Source organism: Uloborus diversus, unplaced genomic scaffold (assembly GCF_026930045.1).
Source record: "Uloborus diversus isolate 005 unplaced genomic scaffold, Udiv.v.3.1 scaffold_13, whole genome shotgun sequence".
Classification (NCBI taxonomy): Eukaryota; Metazoa; Arthropoda; class Arachnida; order Araneae; family Uloboridae; genus Uloborus; species Uloborus diversus.
In genome coordinates this window covers 1554183-1573508 of record NW_026557987.1, presented here as the reverse complement: position 1 = coordinate 1573508, position 19326 = coordinate 1554183, and the positions used below count along the sequence as shown (strand labels likewise).

At 32.0% G+C, this 19326-nt stretch overlaps 1 protein-coding gene across 1 annotated transcript in view; it reads right to left on the bottom strand.

The window, feature by feature from the left end:
• Nucleotides 1-19326, bottom strand: part of LOC129232615 (uncharacterized) — a 50652-nt gene that overhangs the window by 9284 nt on the left and 22042 nt on the right. Inside the window, exons 8-11 of the mRNA XM_054866747.1 lie at nt 14028-14123; nt 12418-12466; nt 3197-3324; nt 2105-2203 (exon numbers count right to left, since the gene is read on the bottom strand). Of these exons, the coding sequence (XP_054722722.1) occupies nt 2105-2203; nt 3197-3324; nt 12418-12466; nt 14028-14123 (372 nt within the window). The remainder of the gene's footprint in view (nt 1-2104; nt 2204-3196; nt 3325-12417; nt 12467-14027; nt 14124-19326) is intronic.

The window sequence follows — 19326 nt, the reverse complement described above, 5'->3', positions numbered from 1 at the left end:
ATAATTTGCACAACGGCAACCCGTGCCGACTTGCATCTGAAAGTGTAAAACAGTACTTGTATGCTAGGCCACATCGGGGGGGGGGGGGGGGGACTTTTTTTAGAAACTCGAAATTTCTGTTGATAAAACGTTGCCCCTGTACCCAACACCCCATATGTGCCACAAGAACATTTATTCAAATTAAAAAACATTTATATATGCCACACGACCTAAAATTTATAATTTTATTTAAAAAAATGATTTTTTTCCAATTATTCAGTTATCTTTTAAAAAATTGCATATAAATTTAAGTTGAATATCAAGTTCAAAAATTACTGCCGAACATATTTACAGATCAACAATTACAAACGAATAATAAAAAAATAATATATTTCAAATGAAAAATTTAACTCAACCTGGAAAAAAAACAGATCTTTGAGTACTATGTGGGAGACTTAAAAATTGCAGGAAAACAAAAATTTCTATTTAACGCTAATTACCTACTTTTCTACTTTACTGTTTATATTTTTCAGCTTGATAATTTCGTAAAATCTTACATTTCTGAAAAGATGTATCAAAGACTTAATTTTTTGAAGAAATTTATAAATGTTAGGCACGTGTGGGATATCTAAATGGTTTTTAATTTTGAGTTTATAAAAGAAAACATTTTATTTTAATTTGGCCTAGCATTACACAAGTGCTGGTTCACACTTTCAGACATAATCGGCACTTGCTGCCGTTGTTCAAATTATATGATTTTTTTTTTTTTTGACGTAAAAGGACAAAATATAAGAGAGTGTGCAACTTGAAAAATCAACTTTCAATTTTTTTGGGGGTGGGGGACACCGTAATACACACACACACACCGTAACAGGATTCAACAAAAAAAGATTGATAAATTAGCTCATCAGAAGACATTAAGAAAACTGTCCGTTATCATACTTTTACACACTGTAATGCTCGTATTTATTGTTAAGTCCTCCAGAACAGTTCAATTTCATCTTTTTCTATAGCATTTTCAGTAGCTTCTTTTTATTTGGTGAATACTGTCGAAAATTTAAGCCTCACTAAAATATTTGTTTTTAAATCTTCGATCTGTTCACCAAATTTTCAACTCGCGAAATCACCGACATATTCATTTTCGCGAAAGCAAGTGCTTTTTGCAATATGAATATTGGTGAAATATGAAAATTACGACAACAAAAAAAGTAATGGCGTCAAACAGATAGAACGTATGGCGTCAAAATGAAATGTCTGAGGTCAGCTCGTATTTTTATGAGTCTTATTTCTTATTGCATCCGCTGATGTAATTGTGTAAAATTTGCGCCAGTCAAATTCGTTTGAACCTTTTTTTTTTCAGTTTATTCAAAAGTAGTTTCCAGAAATCGCTACAAACTACTATTTTTTTGTAGTTGACTACTCACTACACTACTTTTTGAAAAAAGTAGTGCGCTACATTACAAACTACTCAAAAATGTAGCTACTACAGTAGCGTCGCTACTTGTAGCGCGCTACTTCCAACCATTGATAGTGCATCATTTTAATTTTACTACATGCTATGCGTACCATGTTGTTTTATTTTCTGTCTTTCATTCCCATTGGTCATTCATTTTGTGCATCTTAAGTATTTCATGTTGAATAGCAGTTTTTTATTTTTTAAATACAGTAAAAGTTCAGTTCTTTATGCAAGAAACTGTAGTGTATGGTTAAGGAATGCTTTAGAGCAGTTTGAGGGGTGTTTATAAGTGCCTAAACGTATTTGGAATGCTTCAAAAAATTTGTATAAATATATTTTTCCAGAACGTGAAACTTCGACTTACGCGAGGGGTCTTGGAACGCATCCCTCACGTAAGTCAGGACTCGACTGTACTTTTGGTTAAAACTAATCTCAAAACAAGAAAAAATCCCAAAGAAAAAAAAATTGTGCAATGGCGTAAGTGCGGAAAGCAATCAGATTTTTGCTTATGCAACAGATGAAGTCTTCTTATGCTAAAGGATAAAAGAATGTAAAAAAATGCCACAGTATTTTGTGGAGACTGTCATGACACTTGAGTTAGTCAACTTTTCATGTTAAATAATTTTCTCCATGAATTAAAACATTAAAAAATACAATAAATCAGCTTACTTCTTTTTTAATCCTGCTAGAAGGGGACAGAGATGTTGGAATACTTTTTTCTGCACTCAGTTTAGAACTAGTGGTAGGCACCACTTCCCTCTCTGGAGACTAGAAAGAAATGATAGTTTCTTTTAAAAAATCTAGAATTTTAGAAATCTAGTTTTGAAAAATTAAAACCCACAAAATATACTATGGTTATGTTGACGAAATACAATAGAAAATTCTTTTCAGTAAGTGTTTCACCTCTCTTTTCGATTTCCTTCTTAACTGATACGGCAACCATATATAAATTTGTATCAATATTCACGACTATTTTAATGTGGATGGATGGTATTAGCTGAAAGATGTTGAATTTAGCCTGCAAGATCCTATCTTTTTTTTCTACATAGTCCTTTTTTCTCTAAAAAATTACTAGAATTCAGGGTAAAAACACTGAAAAATCACATGTGACCCCCTGTAGTCTGCAATCATGCAGCCACTTTTTGTACTTTGCACATGCTGTCTCTTCCACCTATCAAGACCATTGCCAGCATTATCCTTTATCAGGACCGGATTTAGGGGAGGGCAGGCGGGGCTACTGCCCAGGGGCCTCCACAACAAAGGGGCCCCCCAATAAAATTTTTACAAAATATCCTTCCTTTCACGGGTCAAAAATATCGGATATATACATATATATCAAAATATTCAGATGTATATCAAAGTATCGGATATTTTCGAAAATATGATGATCTTTTCGAACCCTGTTTAGGGGCCTCCAAAATTCCAAATCCGGCACTATCCTTTATTATTTCTTACTTAAAGACAGATTTCCTGCCCACTTTTGACCTTTAAAATGTCAAAAAAAAAAAAAAAATGCAAGGTCATACTTCGAGTTTGCATGGCAATAAAATTTGAATTTTGAGAAAGAGGGGTTCAGTTTTTGTTTGGTTATTTAACCTCGATTTGAATCACCTGACTCGTAAACTACCAACAGCGAGGTATTTCCTTACCCTTCCAAGTCATGAAACACTAAAAATTTAAGATTGATAAAAGTAGGAATAATATTAAATATATATAAATAGCTAAAACACTGTCATCAAAAAGAAAAAAAAATCAACACACTTTTTGGGTATCCAATTTTTGCTTCTTGTTTTTAATTACTCTCTGTTTCCCAGAAATAGTAAAAGTCATTCTATTAGGGCTTGTTGATGGTTCATTTGTGTCGGTCAGAAAAGCATGAACATAATCTTCTAAAAAGAAAAAAAAAAGAAAACATTTGAGGAGAAAGTATAATAAATACCAAAAGAAAATCACAAAAAAAATCTTATAGATTTTGTAAGGATGAACAGAGGCTATTAGGGAAGAACATTGATTATAAGAAAAAGTCACTGGTTGGAATAGAATAAGATATACATGAAAAACACCGCCAGCTCAATCAATTCCAGCCGAGGACTGCAGTTTCGTGCTTATTGGCACTCATCAGCCCGGCATAGGAGTGACTGAGCTGGAGGTGGAAAGCCTCTTAAGGAAACCAAGAGTGCCAAACAAAGTGGTAGCTAATACAGAATTAGCACTGACCAGATGAGTGACTGAAGCAATGGTTCGGTTCAATTCGAAGACTGAAGACAAGGTATGGTATATTCTGCCGTGTGCAGGTAAACGGCAGTATTTGCAGAAATGAGTTTTCGAGATATTTGAAGAAACACTTTTTTTATTCAATACTAACTATAGAAAAATGTTGGAAATAGACGTCTTTTTCGGGCCTTTTTTTCAGCGGAAACCAAATAAGCGAGCTTGTAAAATAAAGATAACGTACAATAGATGACAAAAATGCAAAAAAATGAAAAATGAAAAATTTGCAGTTACTGCCCTTTACATGCACACGGCAGTATTCAGTAAGTTACCGCCCTATAACCAGGGCTAAGGCAGACTACCTGCCTTGCCTTCAATATTCGAGTTGAACCGAACCATTGCTTCGGTCACTCGTCTGGTCAGTGCTAATTCTGTATTAGCTACCAGTTTGTTTGGCACTCTTGGCTTCCTTAAGAGGTTTTGCCGGGCTGATGAGTGCTAATAAGAACGAAACTAAAGTCCTCGGCTCGAATTGACTGATCTGGCGATGTTTTTCAAGTATTTCTGCCTTAGCCTTGGCTATAGGGTGGTAACTTACTGAATAGATTAAGATATGTTTCCCTTCACAAAACTACTCTGAAGTTCATGCAATATATCAGTTCATTGCATGTAGTTCTGCCTTAGCCCTGGCTTAGAGGCCGTAACTTACTGCTAAATACTGTGAAGTTCTTCCGATCACATTCAGCTGTAGCAGTTTATACCGTTGGAGGAATAATACCGCATTACCACGCATTAGTTGACATGACAGAAAACACGGGAGTCACAAGGTTTTCAATAATCCTGACCTGGTCCTTTTCGGCATGCCGGAAAAAGCGAGGTTTTAAAAATATATTTAATTAAACATAGTAAATATATAAAGTTGAATGAAAACTTTGTGCATGTTAAAATGCTTGTTGTGCAATTATAAGAAATAACAACATATAATTGCAGCATACAAGGCATTTTTGGTTTTTGTCGGATGTCTTTTCATCCATAGCTCACTCATTTTACACTGAAAAAAATATGTATGTAGTAATCTGCAAATTTTATGTTGTTATTTCCTATTTTTATGCAGTAAATACATGTCTAACTTACAACATAATGTGTATCCTAAAGGATATTTAATCCCCATATACACAATAGCCAATGATCAAGTAACACTCCTGACGTCATCAACAATGAAACTCGCCCCACGGCATGATCATTTGATAATATGTTTCGGTGATGTTTAACATACAGGGAAAGGCTTTATTGTGACAAGGTCTGAACTCGATCTGGTCACTTAACTGTTCCACTGGTAAGACTCATTTCAGGGGAATGAAGAAACGAAAAAGTGGTCAACAATGAGCGCTATCTACTGGAGTTTAGGGTTAATCCACTGGAGTTACGGTTATGATTTCAACTATCAAAATATCACCAAACAAGCAATGGCTTGGTTCATATGTAGAAGCAATTTTCACCCGTCATATCTTGACGGGCGATTTTCTAAATATATTAATAAAAGTTAATAATTCAATTTTGTTAAAATATTAACAAACTATTTTTGTGATTCTGGTAAGAAAAATCTAATTGATTACAAATTATTTTATAAAGAATTGAATTAAAACAAAACAAACATTTCTAATCCTAAAATTAAAATATTTTTTAATTACATAAAAATTTTAATATACATGTATCTACTCAATGCATAAAAAAAATTTACCTCTTAAAAATAAACTTAAATTTGTTAATAAAGCAAGTTATAAATGTTAATCAATGGTGGTCAAGCGAATGCCAAATTTAGTAAACTCACTTTTTCAATTTACTAATTGTGTCAGTCTCTAATCTATTTTTTTCCCCATCGCGGTTTGCTTTGCCACTGGAATGGGGCTACGAAATTTATTTTTAAGTTGCAAAGTAAACTCCAAATTGTTTGAAATGCCAGAAAATTTGAATTGTTAGCACCATGGTAATGCAGAGTATATGGTATCAACGGAAATAAGAAAAGAAAACTTTTAAAATAAAACTTTCAATATGATATCTCTTCATAGAATGAGTAATACAAAAACATACACATTAGCAACTTTCAAAAAAAAAATTTTTCCATGAAATAAAAACATTTTAGCATTTAAACTCAAATTTTTAAAATGTTAGTATGTAAACTATTTTACATTTAATGTTACAGTCCTTTTGTTCATCATTTTATGTATCCACAGAAAGGTATGATTTGTATTCAAATGAAAAGTCAAAAAGACGATACATATTTTATAAATAACTAGCTGCGTCGCCTGGCTTTGCACGGTCTACATCAAAAATAAAAGTTATGTCAAGTAACGAGTGTTCAACAATCACGCTTGAACAAAAAAAAAGTCAGTAAAATTTTGCGGCAGATTGCGGAAAAATAACCAAAAAGGAAACATTTTAAATCCCCCCATTACGGGAAATGTCTCAACCCAGAAATTTATTTGTTCATAATCTATAAAAAACTGGCAACAGATGTTTTTTCTCAATGATTTTTTTCACGTTACAAATTTTAATAACAGCATTGTAACAGAAAGTTCAGATGAAGCACTGAATAATAATTTGAGTGGAGGAAAGCCTTTGAAAAATAGGGATTTTATGTCGAAATCTAAGCTTCATAATTGGATGCCTCAGTAGCCAAATCGATTAACTCCACTTTTTTAAAAAATCCTCATTTCTGCTTTAATAGTGCTTTATCAATGCTTAGCATCTGAGTTTTTATATTAAAAATTTGGTTCAGTACATTTCTGATCCTGCGATGGCAGAAAATGTAATACGAGGGCCAAGGGCGCCCATATGCAAAATTTTAAGGGGGGGGGGCTCAAAAATTTCTCCCATGATTTAGCAAAATATTTTCCCTGTAGAAACTGATTTCAGTACAGATAAGACACATTAAGAGTTGACATTTTTAATAACTTATTCATTAATGGCTGAAAAAGAAATTTTTATACATTTTTGCAAAGAAAAAAGCACTAAAAGCAAGGAATTTCTCATTTCAAAGGGAGGGGGGGGGCCTTGCCCCCCTATATGGGCGCCCTTGAGGAGGGCCGATTCACTCCTATAGATAACACTATCTTCTTCATCACTTTTCTCGACTTTTTGTTTTACGGAGTTAACCGGTTTGGCAAGTGAAGCATCCAATTAATAGTTTTTAATGGATATCTTCGCAAATTTTTATCCAAGGATTATGTTAAATAGCCAAACATGAAGACGGGAAAATTACGAATCCATTGATACCTAGTTCGATGGTCAGTTTACTGGCGTTCGGGAGAAGTAACTCGGACATACATACCTAGGTACATACGCTCAGTTTTAATTATATAAGATTGCCCTTTACATTAAAATGATTTTTCAGCTACAATATAATATTTAACTTCTACTTAATGCTAATTATAAATTCTAGCAATTAATTTTGTTCTTTAACATTATTTAATTAAATTTAAAAAAAAAGTTAAAAGCAGTACACAAGAGTACAATGTTCACAAGAGATACCCTCAAATGTACCAGGACCTGAGACTTGCTTGTTCCTATGCAGATTTATGAAATGTTGTTATGACATTAGCAAAGGTGATTCGCAACTCCAACGAACTATAGGGGGCACTGAAGTCACTGTCTAATGGCGGAATTGAAAACTAAAACAAACGCACATGGTAACGAAGAAAATGCTAAAAGTGTTGTGATTTTTGTTCGTACATATGATTTTTTCGCTTTATTCTTTTGAAATTAATTTTCAAAGTCTTGTGGATATTCTGGCCCACGTAGAAAGAAATGAGAATTCAAGAAGCATTACTAAACGTCAAAGATTAATGCAAACTACGTAGTTCGTAGTTCTAAGCAGCTATTTCCACAATGTTGAATTCGATATTTATCAATTCTTGATAAAACTAAATAATAATTGTGGCCTGACAAGAATAACAATTAATGCTAGAAAATTCAATGTGACATTACAAATTGTTATCGAAAGAAGATGATACTTTTTTGCCTTGCTTGGCTAGCGCTTATTTTTTTCCATTTGTAGCTGAGTTATTTATCTCGAATTCCCGAATCGGTTCATTTAAAAATTTTCTGTTTTGATTTTTCTAATTTCTGAGTTAGGATTTAATTGTGTCATGTTATGCAAATCATCAACAAAATTCTCACGGATATATGGTGGTAGTTTTCTTTTCAGTTGATTGACCATTATTTCCTTTCACTTATCGAATTCTGTAATCTTACTACCATTTTATTCCACTCATGATAAAAATTAAAAATGGTTTAACTAAAAAGGCGAAATCTCGCCAAGGCTACTTTCCTCGCACTATACTAAGACTATAACCTTAAACAAATTTGGCGAAACCTTTCAGCTGAGAATAAAAGGAATAAAGTAAATTCTTTCTCGGTTATTCATTTTGTTCTACGATAATATATTCAAGAAAATATTTTGCATACTGTCCATTCCAACTAAATGCTGCTGTAAAATATGGTAAGTTTAATTAATTTCAGATTAAAAAAACCCCATATTCTTACAAATTCATACAAAACAATAAATTTTTTACCTTGTATAACGTTATCCAAGTTTGTTAATCCAGAATTTTCGCTTTCACCAATTATTAAGGAAATAAAGAAAACTAACATTATTTTGAGAAGCTCGAGAATACTACTAAGGGACGAATTAATTTCTGTAGCTGAAAGCAAACTAAGACACATTGATTGCGTTAATAAATACTCAGAACAAACTGCTTGTGTTTACGTCAACTGACAAACGTGGAACACAACGTGGCAATGTTTAAGTTTCATTTGCAGTTTTGTAAATCACCGCAAGGTAGCGTATTCGAGTGCTGGAGTTCCGAATAGACGGATTTTATGGTCAAGGCATGAACCATAATAACACTAGAATGACATTTCATACGTTTTAACTACAATGGATGCTCAATTTTACAAACCTTTAATTAACAAACATTGATGGTTTTAAATAGTTAACTACTTCCAAAAAAATCTAACATTGCAACAATGTTACTTTAACAGCTCTTTTACTAATTAATAAGGAGTTTACTTCCATTTTTTTTACACACTCAATGTAAAGATAATAATGTTTCCCTCCCTCATTTTTAAGCAGGCTCTGACCCTGCCCTCTTTTTTGCATTTCTCAATGTGACTTTCTAGCGCCTTTGAAATTTTAATTAAGTTCAGCATAAAAGCAGACTTTTTTTTCTTCTTAGCATAAGAATTGTACAAGTCAGGCCTTGAAATATAATACCCTTGTTTCTCTCTTCCATTAGAATTTGATTTGAAAATAAATCTGAATTTCCTTTGTTAATACATACTTTTAAAACTAAACTTCAAAAAAGAAATTTATTAAAATACTTGGTTTTTGTGTATTTGTATGCATGTAGTATTAAAAAAAGTTTTTAAAAAAGCATTTTCTACCATAAAATGTCAATTGAAAACTGACCTTTTAATTCAATTCAAGTGCCTTTTTATCTGGAAGAAACCTGCCTTTTTTTAATCTTTGAGAAACTAAAAATTTAAGAAACTAATTTTTTCAATCATCTTTCACTTCTAACACCATTTCATCCTTTGCCCATAATTGCCCAAAATAGTAATGGATCGTTTCCAAAATTTTAAAAATATTTTTTTCTGGAAGACCATGCTTAAAAACATAGGATGTGACTATTTTTCAAATAACTTATTTAAATTTAATAGTTTTAAAAAATTACTTACATCGGAGCACTTTCATTGTTTACCCTTCTGTCGTGTGACATCACAAATGATGAAATGCCATTCTGAGTTGCCATCCACAGAGCAAACTATTTAATTCGCATCTTTACTCACGTGTATTGGCAACGATAGGGTTGATAGCAAGCGTAGAGTGCAATATTTAATTTGCTTCTTGATTATCATAACGTGGTAGAAAAATGCGCCAAACTGTATCATTTGTGACGTCATCAAGACCACGCCTTGTTTTCAAAAACGGATATTTTTTAAAAAAATTAATTAAAAAATAACTGTTGGGAAAATGAAAGTATTTTCTAGGTCCATATTATTTTTTTACTCATTCTATCCATTTCAGTGACTAAAAGTAGTATTTTTGACTGATGGAAACAACCCCATTACATGCTTATTACAGACATGAAAGCACAATAAGTCTGAAAAATCCACATAAAAAAGGGGCAAAATTTTACCCTGCGCTAAAAATCTGTATGATATTCAAGCATGTTTTTTCGTAAATAAATTTACTGATACAGAACATTTCTGAAGGTATACATAAATGTTCGCTAAAATAATTTTGTTTCAACAATTTTTTGATCATTAATCACCATGCGAACGTAAGTTGCTTTCCGAAGATTCTTCTCAAGAAATTGACAAAACTTTTAAGATTGGTGAGATTTAGAGTCAATCTTAGGTGAGCCTACCTTGCTTTGGTGCGATTTTAAAGTTTACAGAAAGGGAAAAGTGGATGAAAACTAAATTTTTTTAAACTGTTAAAAATATGAATATTTCAAACAATTCAAGAAAAATCTGAAATTCAGACAGAAGCCTGAATAATCTCATCACTGTTACTAACAGAGTTTGAAAATATCATGATACTTTTGAAAATATCAAAAATATCACATATTTTGATATTTTTACGATGTCTTCAATCACCACAAATAAGTCATAACTTCACCCTCAAATCACTGCTGTTTATTTTTTTATATTATTATTATTATTATTATATATAGCCTTAAAATAAATGTTTCTTTTACAAATATACATTTTATGTAAAAAATTATTCACTTTAAATAGTATTTATGCATAAATAGCACTTAGAATCATTTGTGAAATATGATAATTTATTTTTTATTATAAACTATAGCTGCTACTGATACTGTTTGTTACATAGAATATTGATGATTATATTCATGTGTTCTGTAAAATTGATCATATTTCACAAGCCCTCAAAAAAAACAAAAAAAAAAAAAAAAAACATCACAGTATCATATGCATGCAAAATTGTAAATCTATTTGTAAAATCTTCTGATTGTTATAATGTGTAATGTTTATATATATTTTGAAATTAATATTTTATTTAAAATATTCATTAATCTTAACCTAGTTACTTAAAAATGCATAAATTCCTTCACTCATTCTTCTTTCGTTAGTTTTATTTACAAAATTATGACTCAGAAACATAAAAATATACATTTGTCAGTGTCCAGCTACAAGATATTTTCTTTCTTTCTGACCAACTTTTAGTTTTCAACTAGGCTTTTTAAATTGATATTAAAATTTCAACGTTACTAATACTTTTACGAATATAAAATAAGAAAGGAATATTAAATTATTGCATTATTTTAATGATAAATCAATATATTATGTACATATAGCCTTTTCATTTGATTATTTTTTAATAATAAATGAATAATATTAATACGATTACTGCAAAACCTTTTTTCTGCAAATATCGCAGTTTGAAAAATAAATATCAAAAGATCAAAATATCATATTTTCAGAATGAATGTCAGATATATATCATGATATATATTGACCGATGTATATATCGGTGAACCCTGGTTATTAATCCTTAAAGATCTTATTATTTTCAGGAAAACAGTCATTAAAGTGCCTTTTTTTTAAATCAAGAAAATTATATAAATAAAGGTGTTTGTAGGTTATATATCCATTTTGACATTTTATTTAGCTTCAGCATTGTACGCTCTAGCCCTAGGGAAATCTAGGGAAGTTTTCCACTACATTTTGGTAAAACTTTGAACTGAATTAGTACACTAACCTATAGAGCAATGAAATTGGCACTCTTTCCTGATTGAACATCGCTGATGAGCAATTGTTTTCAATTCTCAATTGTTTCAAACAATTGCTTTTAGTAAAATGAGCGTACATTATCTAAAACCAAATTCATCTTCAAATCTAATTTATCTTCAATCTAATTTATCTTAATGCCAATTTTCACTTCGAAGCAAATAAAATATTTAACCAAACAGAATCGAAATATTTTCAGCAAGTTACTCCCTATAGCCAGGGCTAAGGCAGAAATACATGAAATACATTTGATTCTTCCACAATCTAGTTGAAATTAGTATTAAAAAATTACATTTTAATGACTTTTGAAAAAAAATGTTCTTCCTTTAGAAATACAAATTCCTAGAGTTAAATACGTAAACGGTGCCATTTACAAAGATTTTCTATTCCCGTAATATTTTTCAATGCCAAACATCTACATATTTTTATTCTACCAACAGAGAAATCAAGTACTATTATTATTTTTCAAAGACCCATCAGAAAATCAAGTGCTTTTCCGTGGTTTCAAGTTTGTTAAAATAAAATTCAAAGGATTTTCAAAGATTTTCAAGGACTGGGAACCCTGATCATTATTCGTAGTTTGGACATCAACATACACAAGGGTCCACAAGGGCAATTGTCCCACCACATTATTTTGCATAACAATTTCGAAACAAAACTAACAGTGTAAGGAAGAAAGATAAAACGGTAGGAAAAATAATGAATGGTTTTTTAAAATTTCACTTAGTGTCTTACAAATACTATTAATTTAAAAATTACTTTGATGGGAGGATTGTAATGGCTTTCCCTCACTCATACAATTTCAAGAAATTTCATGCAATGTATGTCAATAAGTTAATAAAATAGCAACATCAATGTGCACATCACATTACTGTACAACACATAAGAGATCAGGAAAAATTTTTGCAAGAAAACTTACAAAAAAGTAAAAAAAAGTAAATGTATTAACTCACCCACATAATATGTAGAAGATCCTGATGTAAACAAATCCTGAGAATTACTCTGAGGGGGACATGGAAAACATCAGTGCATAATAACATTGAAATTGAATTTTAAAAAATGGTACCGTATATACTCGCATATAAGTCGCCAACCCTACTTTAGGAGAAAAATCGGGGGGAAATCGAAAACCGGCGTATAAGTAGAGTCCCGACCATAGACTAATAATAAGAATAAACCGAGCTATGGCAACCCTTTGCTACTCATGAACCAAACCATGTGACTGTTGGATATCCTAGCAACAGCGGGCGTTGATCGTAGCAGACGATCAATGCCCGCGAGAAATAAAATAAATGGAATTGATGGAACGCGAAATTATGATCTTTTATGGAGTCCGATTTTTAAATTTGTTATTCTAAGTTGTAAATATTTTGTTAATATAGTGAGTTTTTCGTTTAGATAATAATGTGCATTTTCTTTAGTCAATTTCAATAACTCTCTAAGCAATTAAAGATGCAAGCGCCCGAATAGAATCGGCAAACGGTAAGATTTTTACCTACAATTTCAATTTAAGATTCCGATTAGTACATTTTTGCGTTAATGCAAAACCTTTACTCCATTACGTTCAAGCCAACGCTGATGTAGCAGTTCCAAATGAAATAAAAGTTACTGAAAACTGTGATCAAAAATTAATTACTAATGTCAAAATAATCAAAAATTAATTACTAATTCATAACTAAAAGAAAAACAGTTCCATCTCTGCACCTGGAAAAAAATTATAATGAAAGCACATTCCGTCTTAAAATACATGTCGAGTGCCAAACTATAGATAATCCTGCCAGCTGGCAACCATGCCGCCAAAGTTTTCGCCAAACCTTCCACCAGTCACATGATGTATCCATGAACCCATTTTTTTCATCAGCAAGTCTGGGAAAGCTCGGTCTACTCTTATTATTAGTCTATGGTCCCGACTTTTAGAAAAAAACGGGAAGGTGTTGCCACTAATTTTGAACTTAAACGATATAAAAAAGAGAAAAATGAAATGCAATGATTATTTTTATGTTAAAAAACGTCCGATTTTTATTTTTTGGCACCAAAAGGGTTCACTCTTGGCGTTCGGGATTTTTGTAAAGGTTTCGATTTCACTGTTACGATTTTTCTTACTTGTTGCTTTTATTTTGATTGTATATCAATAAAATTTTATGCTTTAGTCATATTACACTATCGGGATTGCATTTTCGCGAACATTTGTGAATACGGCGATCCCCGCACTTTTCGCGTAGTCGGGCATATACTGTAATTATTTATTCTTTATTTCACAGTCAGACCATGTAAAATTATAGCAGAATGTTTAAGCATTTACTTCTTCAGCATCTGTTTAAAAGGGATATACTAAAATCGAGAAAATGTTCACGTTTTTAAGTGTGTTTTCCTGGGAAAAAATAGGGGGAAATTTTTGGAAATTCTGCCTTGCGTATAAGTCGACCCCCTAACTTCAAACCTCATTTTTTGTAAAAAATTTCTCGACTTATATGCGAGTATATATGGTACCTTTTAATTGTACTCATTTTTTATTTCTACTTATGAAAAAAATTTATATATTTGATTGAAAAATTCGACCTACATCTTTAGTTATGCTAGAAGTAGGTGATGGCTTTTCTTTTTCTATTCCAGTACTTGATCCGGACGTAATTCTAGTTACATCTTTCTTAGCAAGAGACTAGGAAGAAAAATACAATGCCGTTAAAACAATACTCAAATTAAAAGCTGAGATTTAAAAATACTAGTGTTAGAGCTTATTCTTTGAACATTTCATTCTCAAAATTCATTTGAATCTTATAACAACTCACAGGAAAAACTATCAGCAGCATAAAAAACATCATTACAGTTGACGTTCGTTATAACGACCCCTGTCGTCCAAAGGGAATCGGTCGCTATAACGAGAGGTCGTTATAACGTATTGCAAGTTAAGTCGATTTTGGAAATGCAGGAATAATTTCTCATAGTTATGCTTCATTTTAAAGATAATCAAGAAACTAATAAAATAATTTTTTAAAAATTGCGTGAGTTTCTGTTTTTTTTTTTTTTAATTTTTGCTGCAATTGTAGAAGCTTTCCACTTTTTTAGACTTTTTCCATTTGTGATGTTTATTATTTGTGCGCTATTTTCATTATTTCTTTTACCTCATACTAAAAAAATAATTCATTTAAATGAACATATTTTACCTTTAGAAACGTATAGTGTTAAAACATTAGTTTTCGGATAGTTAGTCCTGAGATTAGAACAAAAATTTGAACTTAGTTTTGGACGTTATATTGGAATGAATGGTTCAGTTCGGACGCTCTAATGGACAGTAAAATAACGTTGCATCTATGGAATTGGAAACGGGACTTCATGCATCGGTCGCTATAATGGAAAGGTCGCAGTAATAGGAGGTCATTATATCGAGCGTTGACTGTATAACAAAACATTTACAAACGAGCTGATGTGTGCATCACATGACTTCCTTTTACTCCAATTCTAATGTCATTTCCCCATTACTGGCAATTTTAATGTGGTTCAGAAGTTAACTCTAAATATCACCACCAATGGCCAAATTAAAACCAGATTTTAAAAAAAAATTGTCGAATTTGTCGCCAACTTGGCGACCAAAAGACTGGCGATATATCGCCAAATTATAACATCACTTGAGTATAAATCGAAATTGACAATGATTTCCCCCCAAAAAGGGGAAAAAGACCCCTTTAGAAAAATCGGAATGCAACCAAAAGGGGAGGTGCACAACTAGATCCCACTAGTAGTCTACGTACCAAATTTCAGTTTTCTAGGACATATGGTTCTTGAGTTATGCAACATACATACGCACATACATAAGTACATCACGAGAAAAGTCGTTGTAATTAACTCGGGGAATGTAAAAATGGATGTTTTGGGTGTTTATACGTTCTAAGGCAGTTATCCGCCTGTGGTCGGGTTGAAAAAAAAACTCAACATTCATTTGGGGGTGAGCAAAATGAAAATTAAGGCCGAATTTTGAGTGAAAATTTTTTTGCAAATACAATACTTTCTTTTTTGTAAAAGGAAGTAAAAACGGCAAAATAATTCAGTATACTACTTCAAAAAGAGCCTTAAAACAATTTCACATTTGTTTATTATTTTTTAATACTTTAAAAAAAAAAAAAATAATACTACTAACTGTTTCTAAAATATTGTTATAAGATAACACAAGATTAAACATGAACAAACATTTTTTTTTATAAAACAAATCTGGTTTTAACAATCAGATGACATTGTTCACCACTAGAACATACAAAGGCACTGCAACTATTTTGAATACTGGCAAAAAAGAAAAAAGGAACCAAATACTATGTATAATACATTAGGTTAGCTTTTACCTTTGGTTAGGATAACTACTTTAGCAGAGTAGTTTGTTGCTTGATTAAATATAAATTATTTTGAATGTTTGTTTTGCTTCTTATGAGTCAATATTACAACAAGGAAACTTAGCAGTTTGATTTGAAGAATGAACCAAATTTTTGATTACTTAACGGTGAGAATGACGACTCCCATCATTAAGTGAAAGTACCTGCAGGGAACTATTTTACTTTGTATATGCATGCAAATTTTAACTTAAAGTTACAGCAAAGTCTTGACTATCCGTCATGGGAGCCCATATGCAAAACTTTAGGGGGGGGGGGGGCTCAGATACTTTCCCTGTGGTTCATCAGGATATCTTTTTCATGGAAACCGATTTCAGTACAGACTAGAGTTATTAAAATTTGATATTTTTAACAACTTATTCATTAATGACTGGAGAAGAAAGGTTTTTACATTCTTGAACAGAAAAAAATACCAAAAGTAGGAAGTTCTAATTTCTAAGGGGGGCTTGAGCCCCCACTCACCCTCCTACATGCGTGCCCATGTTACATTTGCCGGTGGCTTACCCACGGTGTTTCACATTTTCAAAACAAAAGCAATAATACTTTTTCAGCGATGATTCACTCAACACAGATAATCCATAAATTTTAACTTTACAAGCGAAAAATCTATTTCTAGACATTCCGATTCCTTTCTTCCTCTTGCCTTCAAATTATATCAAACCATAGAAGTTTTTGATCTACAGTAGGGGACGGTGGGGCAAAGTGAAATAGTTAAGGTGACTTATCTTTTTCAAAGTGAACAAATTAAAAATTTGTTTTGAAAATTACAATAAATAAGGAAAGAACAATGCATTTAAAAAAAACTTGAATTGAAATATCATTATTCTATTTTTGGCAGTAAATTTGTACCTTCAATAAAAAGTGGAAAATTATATTTAAGGGGTATTTTTTTAAGGGGTAAAGTGAAAAATGAAAAAAATTTCAAATGAAATATTTTCTGTTTGATTGTAGAAGACATTTCTGAGCAAATGAGCAAATAAAAGGGTGACTCAATAAATGAAAATGTAGTGATACAATAAACTAATAAATAAATTAATTAATTAGCGTATGAAGAAAAATAAATGAGTGAATAAAATAATGAATGAATAAGAAAATAAGTGATGGAATGAGTAAATAAACAAATAAATAAATGAAGGAATGTAAAATAATTAGTTAATAAATGAATACCCAAGTGATTTAGTAAATGATTGAATGAACAAACGAAATGAAGAATTTCACTTTGCCTCATCTACTTTGCACCGAATGCACTTGACTAATTGTGCAAAATATTAAAAATTCAAATAAGCTGAATATTAACTAAATAAATACTGTACCAAATATTAGTAAGTCTCAAATAATATTTAAAATGTTAATAACAAGGATTTTGTCATTTGATACTAACAAAAATAATCTTTGACTTATAACAAAAACTACAATTTGAGTATCCATTTTGGAAAATTGCTTGTATTATCATTATCACATGCTTTGATCTTCAGAGGCAATTTTTTCCTGACTGGACACAATATGTTACTAATAACCAGGCCCGTGTCCAGGATTTCAAAAAGGGAGGGGTTCAAACTTTTTTTGCTTAAAACTTAGATTCTCAAAGGAAAGTAACTAAGCATGTTGAATAAACCATTTTAGTTCGATAACCAGAACCCCCCCCCCCCCCTCTTTATTTTTACCTTTTTTGTTTTTTTTAATGAAATCTTTTTTTTTTACAGTTTAACAACCTGCAAAAGTGGAAAAAACTGCACACATAGTTTGGTGGCATAGTCTTTTATGCCACCAAATGCTAGTTACTTTCTTTTCTTTTTCCTTAAATAATATTAACAGGAATTTAATGAAAATATAAATTTGATACCAAACAACTGCTGTTTCGCATAGAAGTATTCTTCTGATATGTGAAACGACAAATTCATCCAGCAAACACTAAAGGCGTATCCAAAGGGAAATATTTAAGGATATATCCTTTTCCGAAACCCAATAAGCTTTCCCTTTTTGACCATAAAAAAAACCTAATAGTAAGCAAAGTAACCATTTCCCCTGCCCCTCTATTTTTTTTTCTCTTCTTTTGACTACATCATTGTCTAATACTCTCTTTAAATAAGTTTCCCCTGCATGCTCAGCATTGCCGGTCTTTTCAGCCATTCCTTCATCGTTATTTTTTCAAATATTTAGCAATGAAGGTGCTTGGGAATCCTACAATTCAGGAAAATGTTTATTGTTAAAGATAGGTAAATATTAAAGAGGTTGAACACTGTATCAGAGTATTAACTCTAAAATTAATTAAAACTTAAAATACATTTTGAAAAATCATTTAATGATTCATTGTTTTGTTTTTCCTAATGGGAGGGGTTTAACCCCTAAAACCCTCCCCTTGGACACGGCTCTGCTAATAACAATAATTATAATCTGGTAAAATATTACCATATAGATGGAGCTAAAAGCAAGAATAAATATTTCACCATTTCACTTTACCCAGCTATTTCACTCAGCCCGACATTCCTCTACTTCTTCAATCCTCGAGTTGAACCGTACCATTGCTTCGGTCCCGGTCTGGTTTGCGCTAATTCTATATTAGCTACCAGTTTGTTGTGCACTCTTGGCTTCCTTAAGTTGTTTTCCATCTCCAGCTCAGTCACTTTCCTATGCCGGGCTGATGAGTGCTAATAAGCACGAAATTGCAGTCCTCGGCTGGAAATGACTGAGCTGGCGGTGTGTTTCATGTAATTCCTCTACTTATTTAAATCTACATAACAAACTGTAGTTGTTGTCGTGTCTGATGACGTGCAGAGTGCGAAAGGTTTAGATGTCTCCAAAAGTCTTGATAACGAGATCTGCTAATTCTGGCTGTACAGGATTTCAATTGGTAGTGCTCCAAGTTGGTGGAGGGAGCGAATAATGGCCTGGCAATTAAAAACATGATCCGGGGTGAGTTGTAAATGGGGACAGTGCTTGCAGATGGGATAAGATTTATTATTAGTTGGTAATATCTTCATGTCCTTGAAATGTCCAGTGCGTAGCCTAGCTATTGTAGAAGAGAGGTTTCTTGGGCAGTGAAGGTCGGGGATTGTTGCCTTGCTGAAAAGCTGATCGTAGATCCTTCGCCTGGCAACACACCACAAACTGATTTTTAAATATAAACTACTAGCCCTTACACTAGCTATAGTTCTACATTACTCTTACTGATTTTCAGATCTACACTACTCATCTGTGAAATGAGCGACCGGACCAGTTTTGTTCAAACCAAACCCCCTTCCTCTTTTAGTATTGCCTACTTGATATGTTTTGGTTGATCTATTTGCACAATTTGCTTGTGTATGTCTGTAATCCAGTTGCAATAAGGAGCAATCTTTGTTTACCTTTTATATACATTTTTTTCACATATGCTGGTTTTCTTTTCAGCTATAGTTTTAAATGTATGCAAGTGTTACTGATTTTTCAAAAATATTGCATACACAAATAGTTTTGCTTATCGATTTTTTGGATTATCCACAAAAT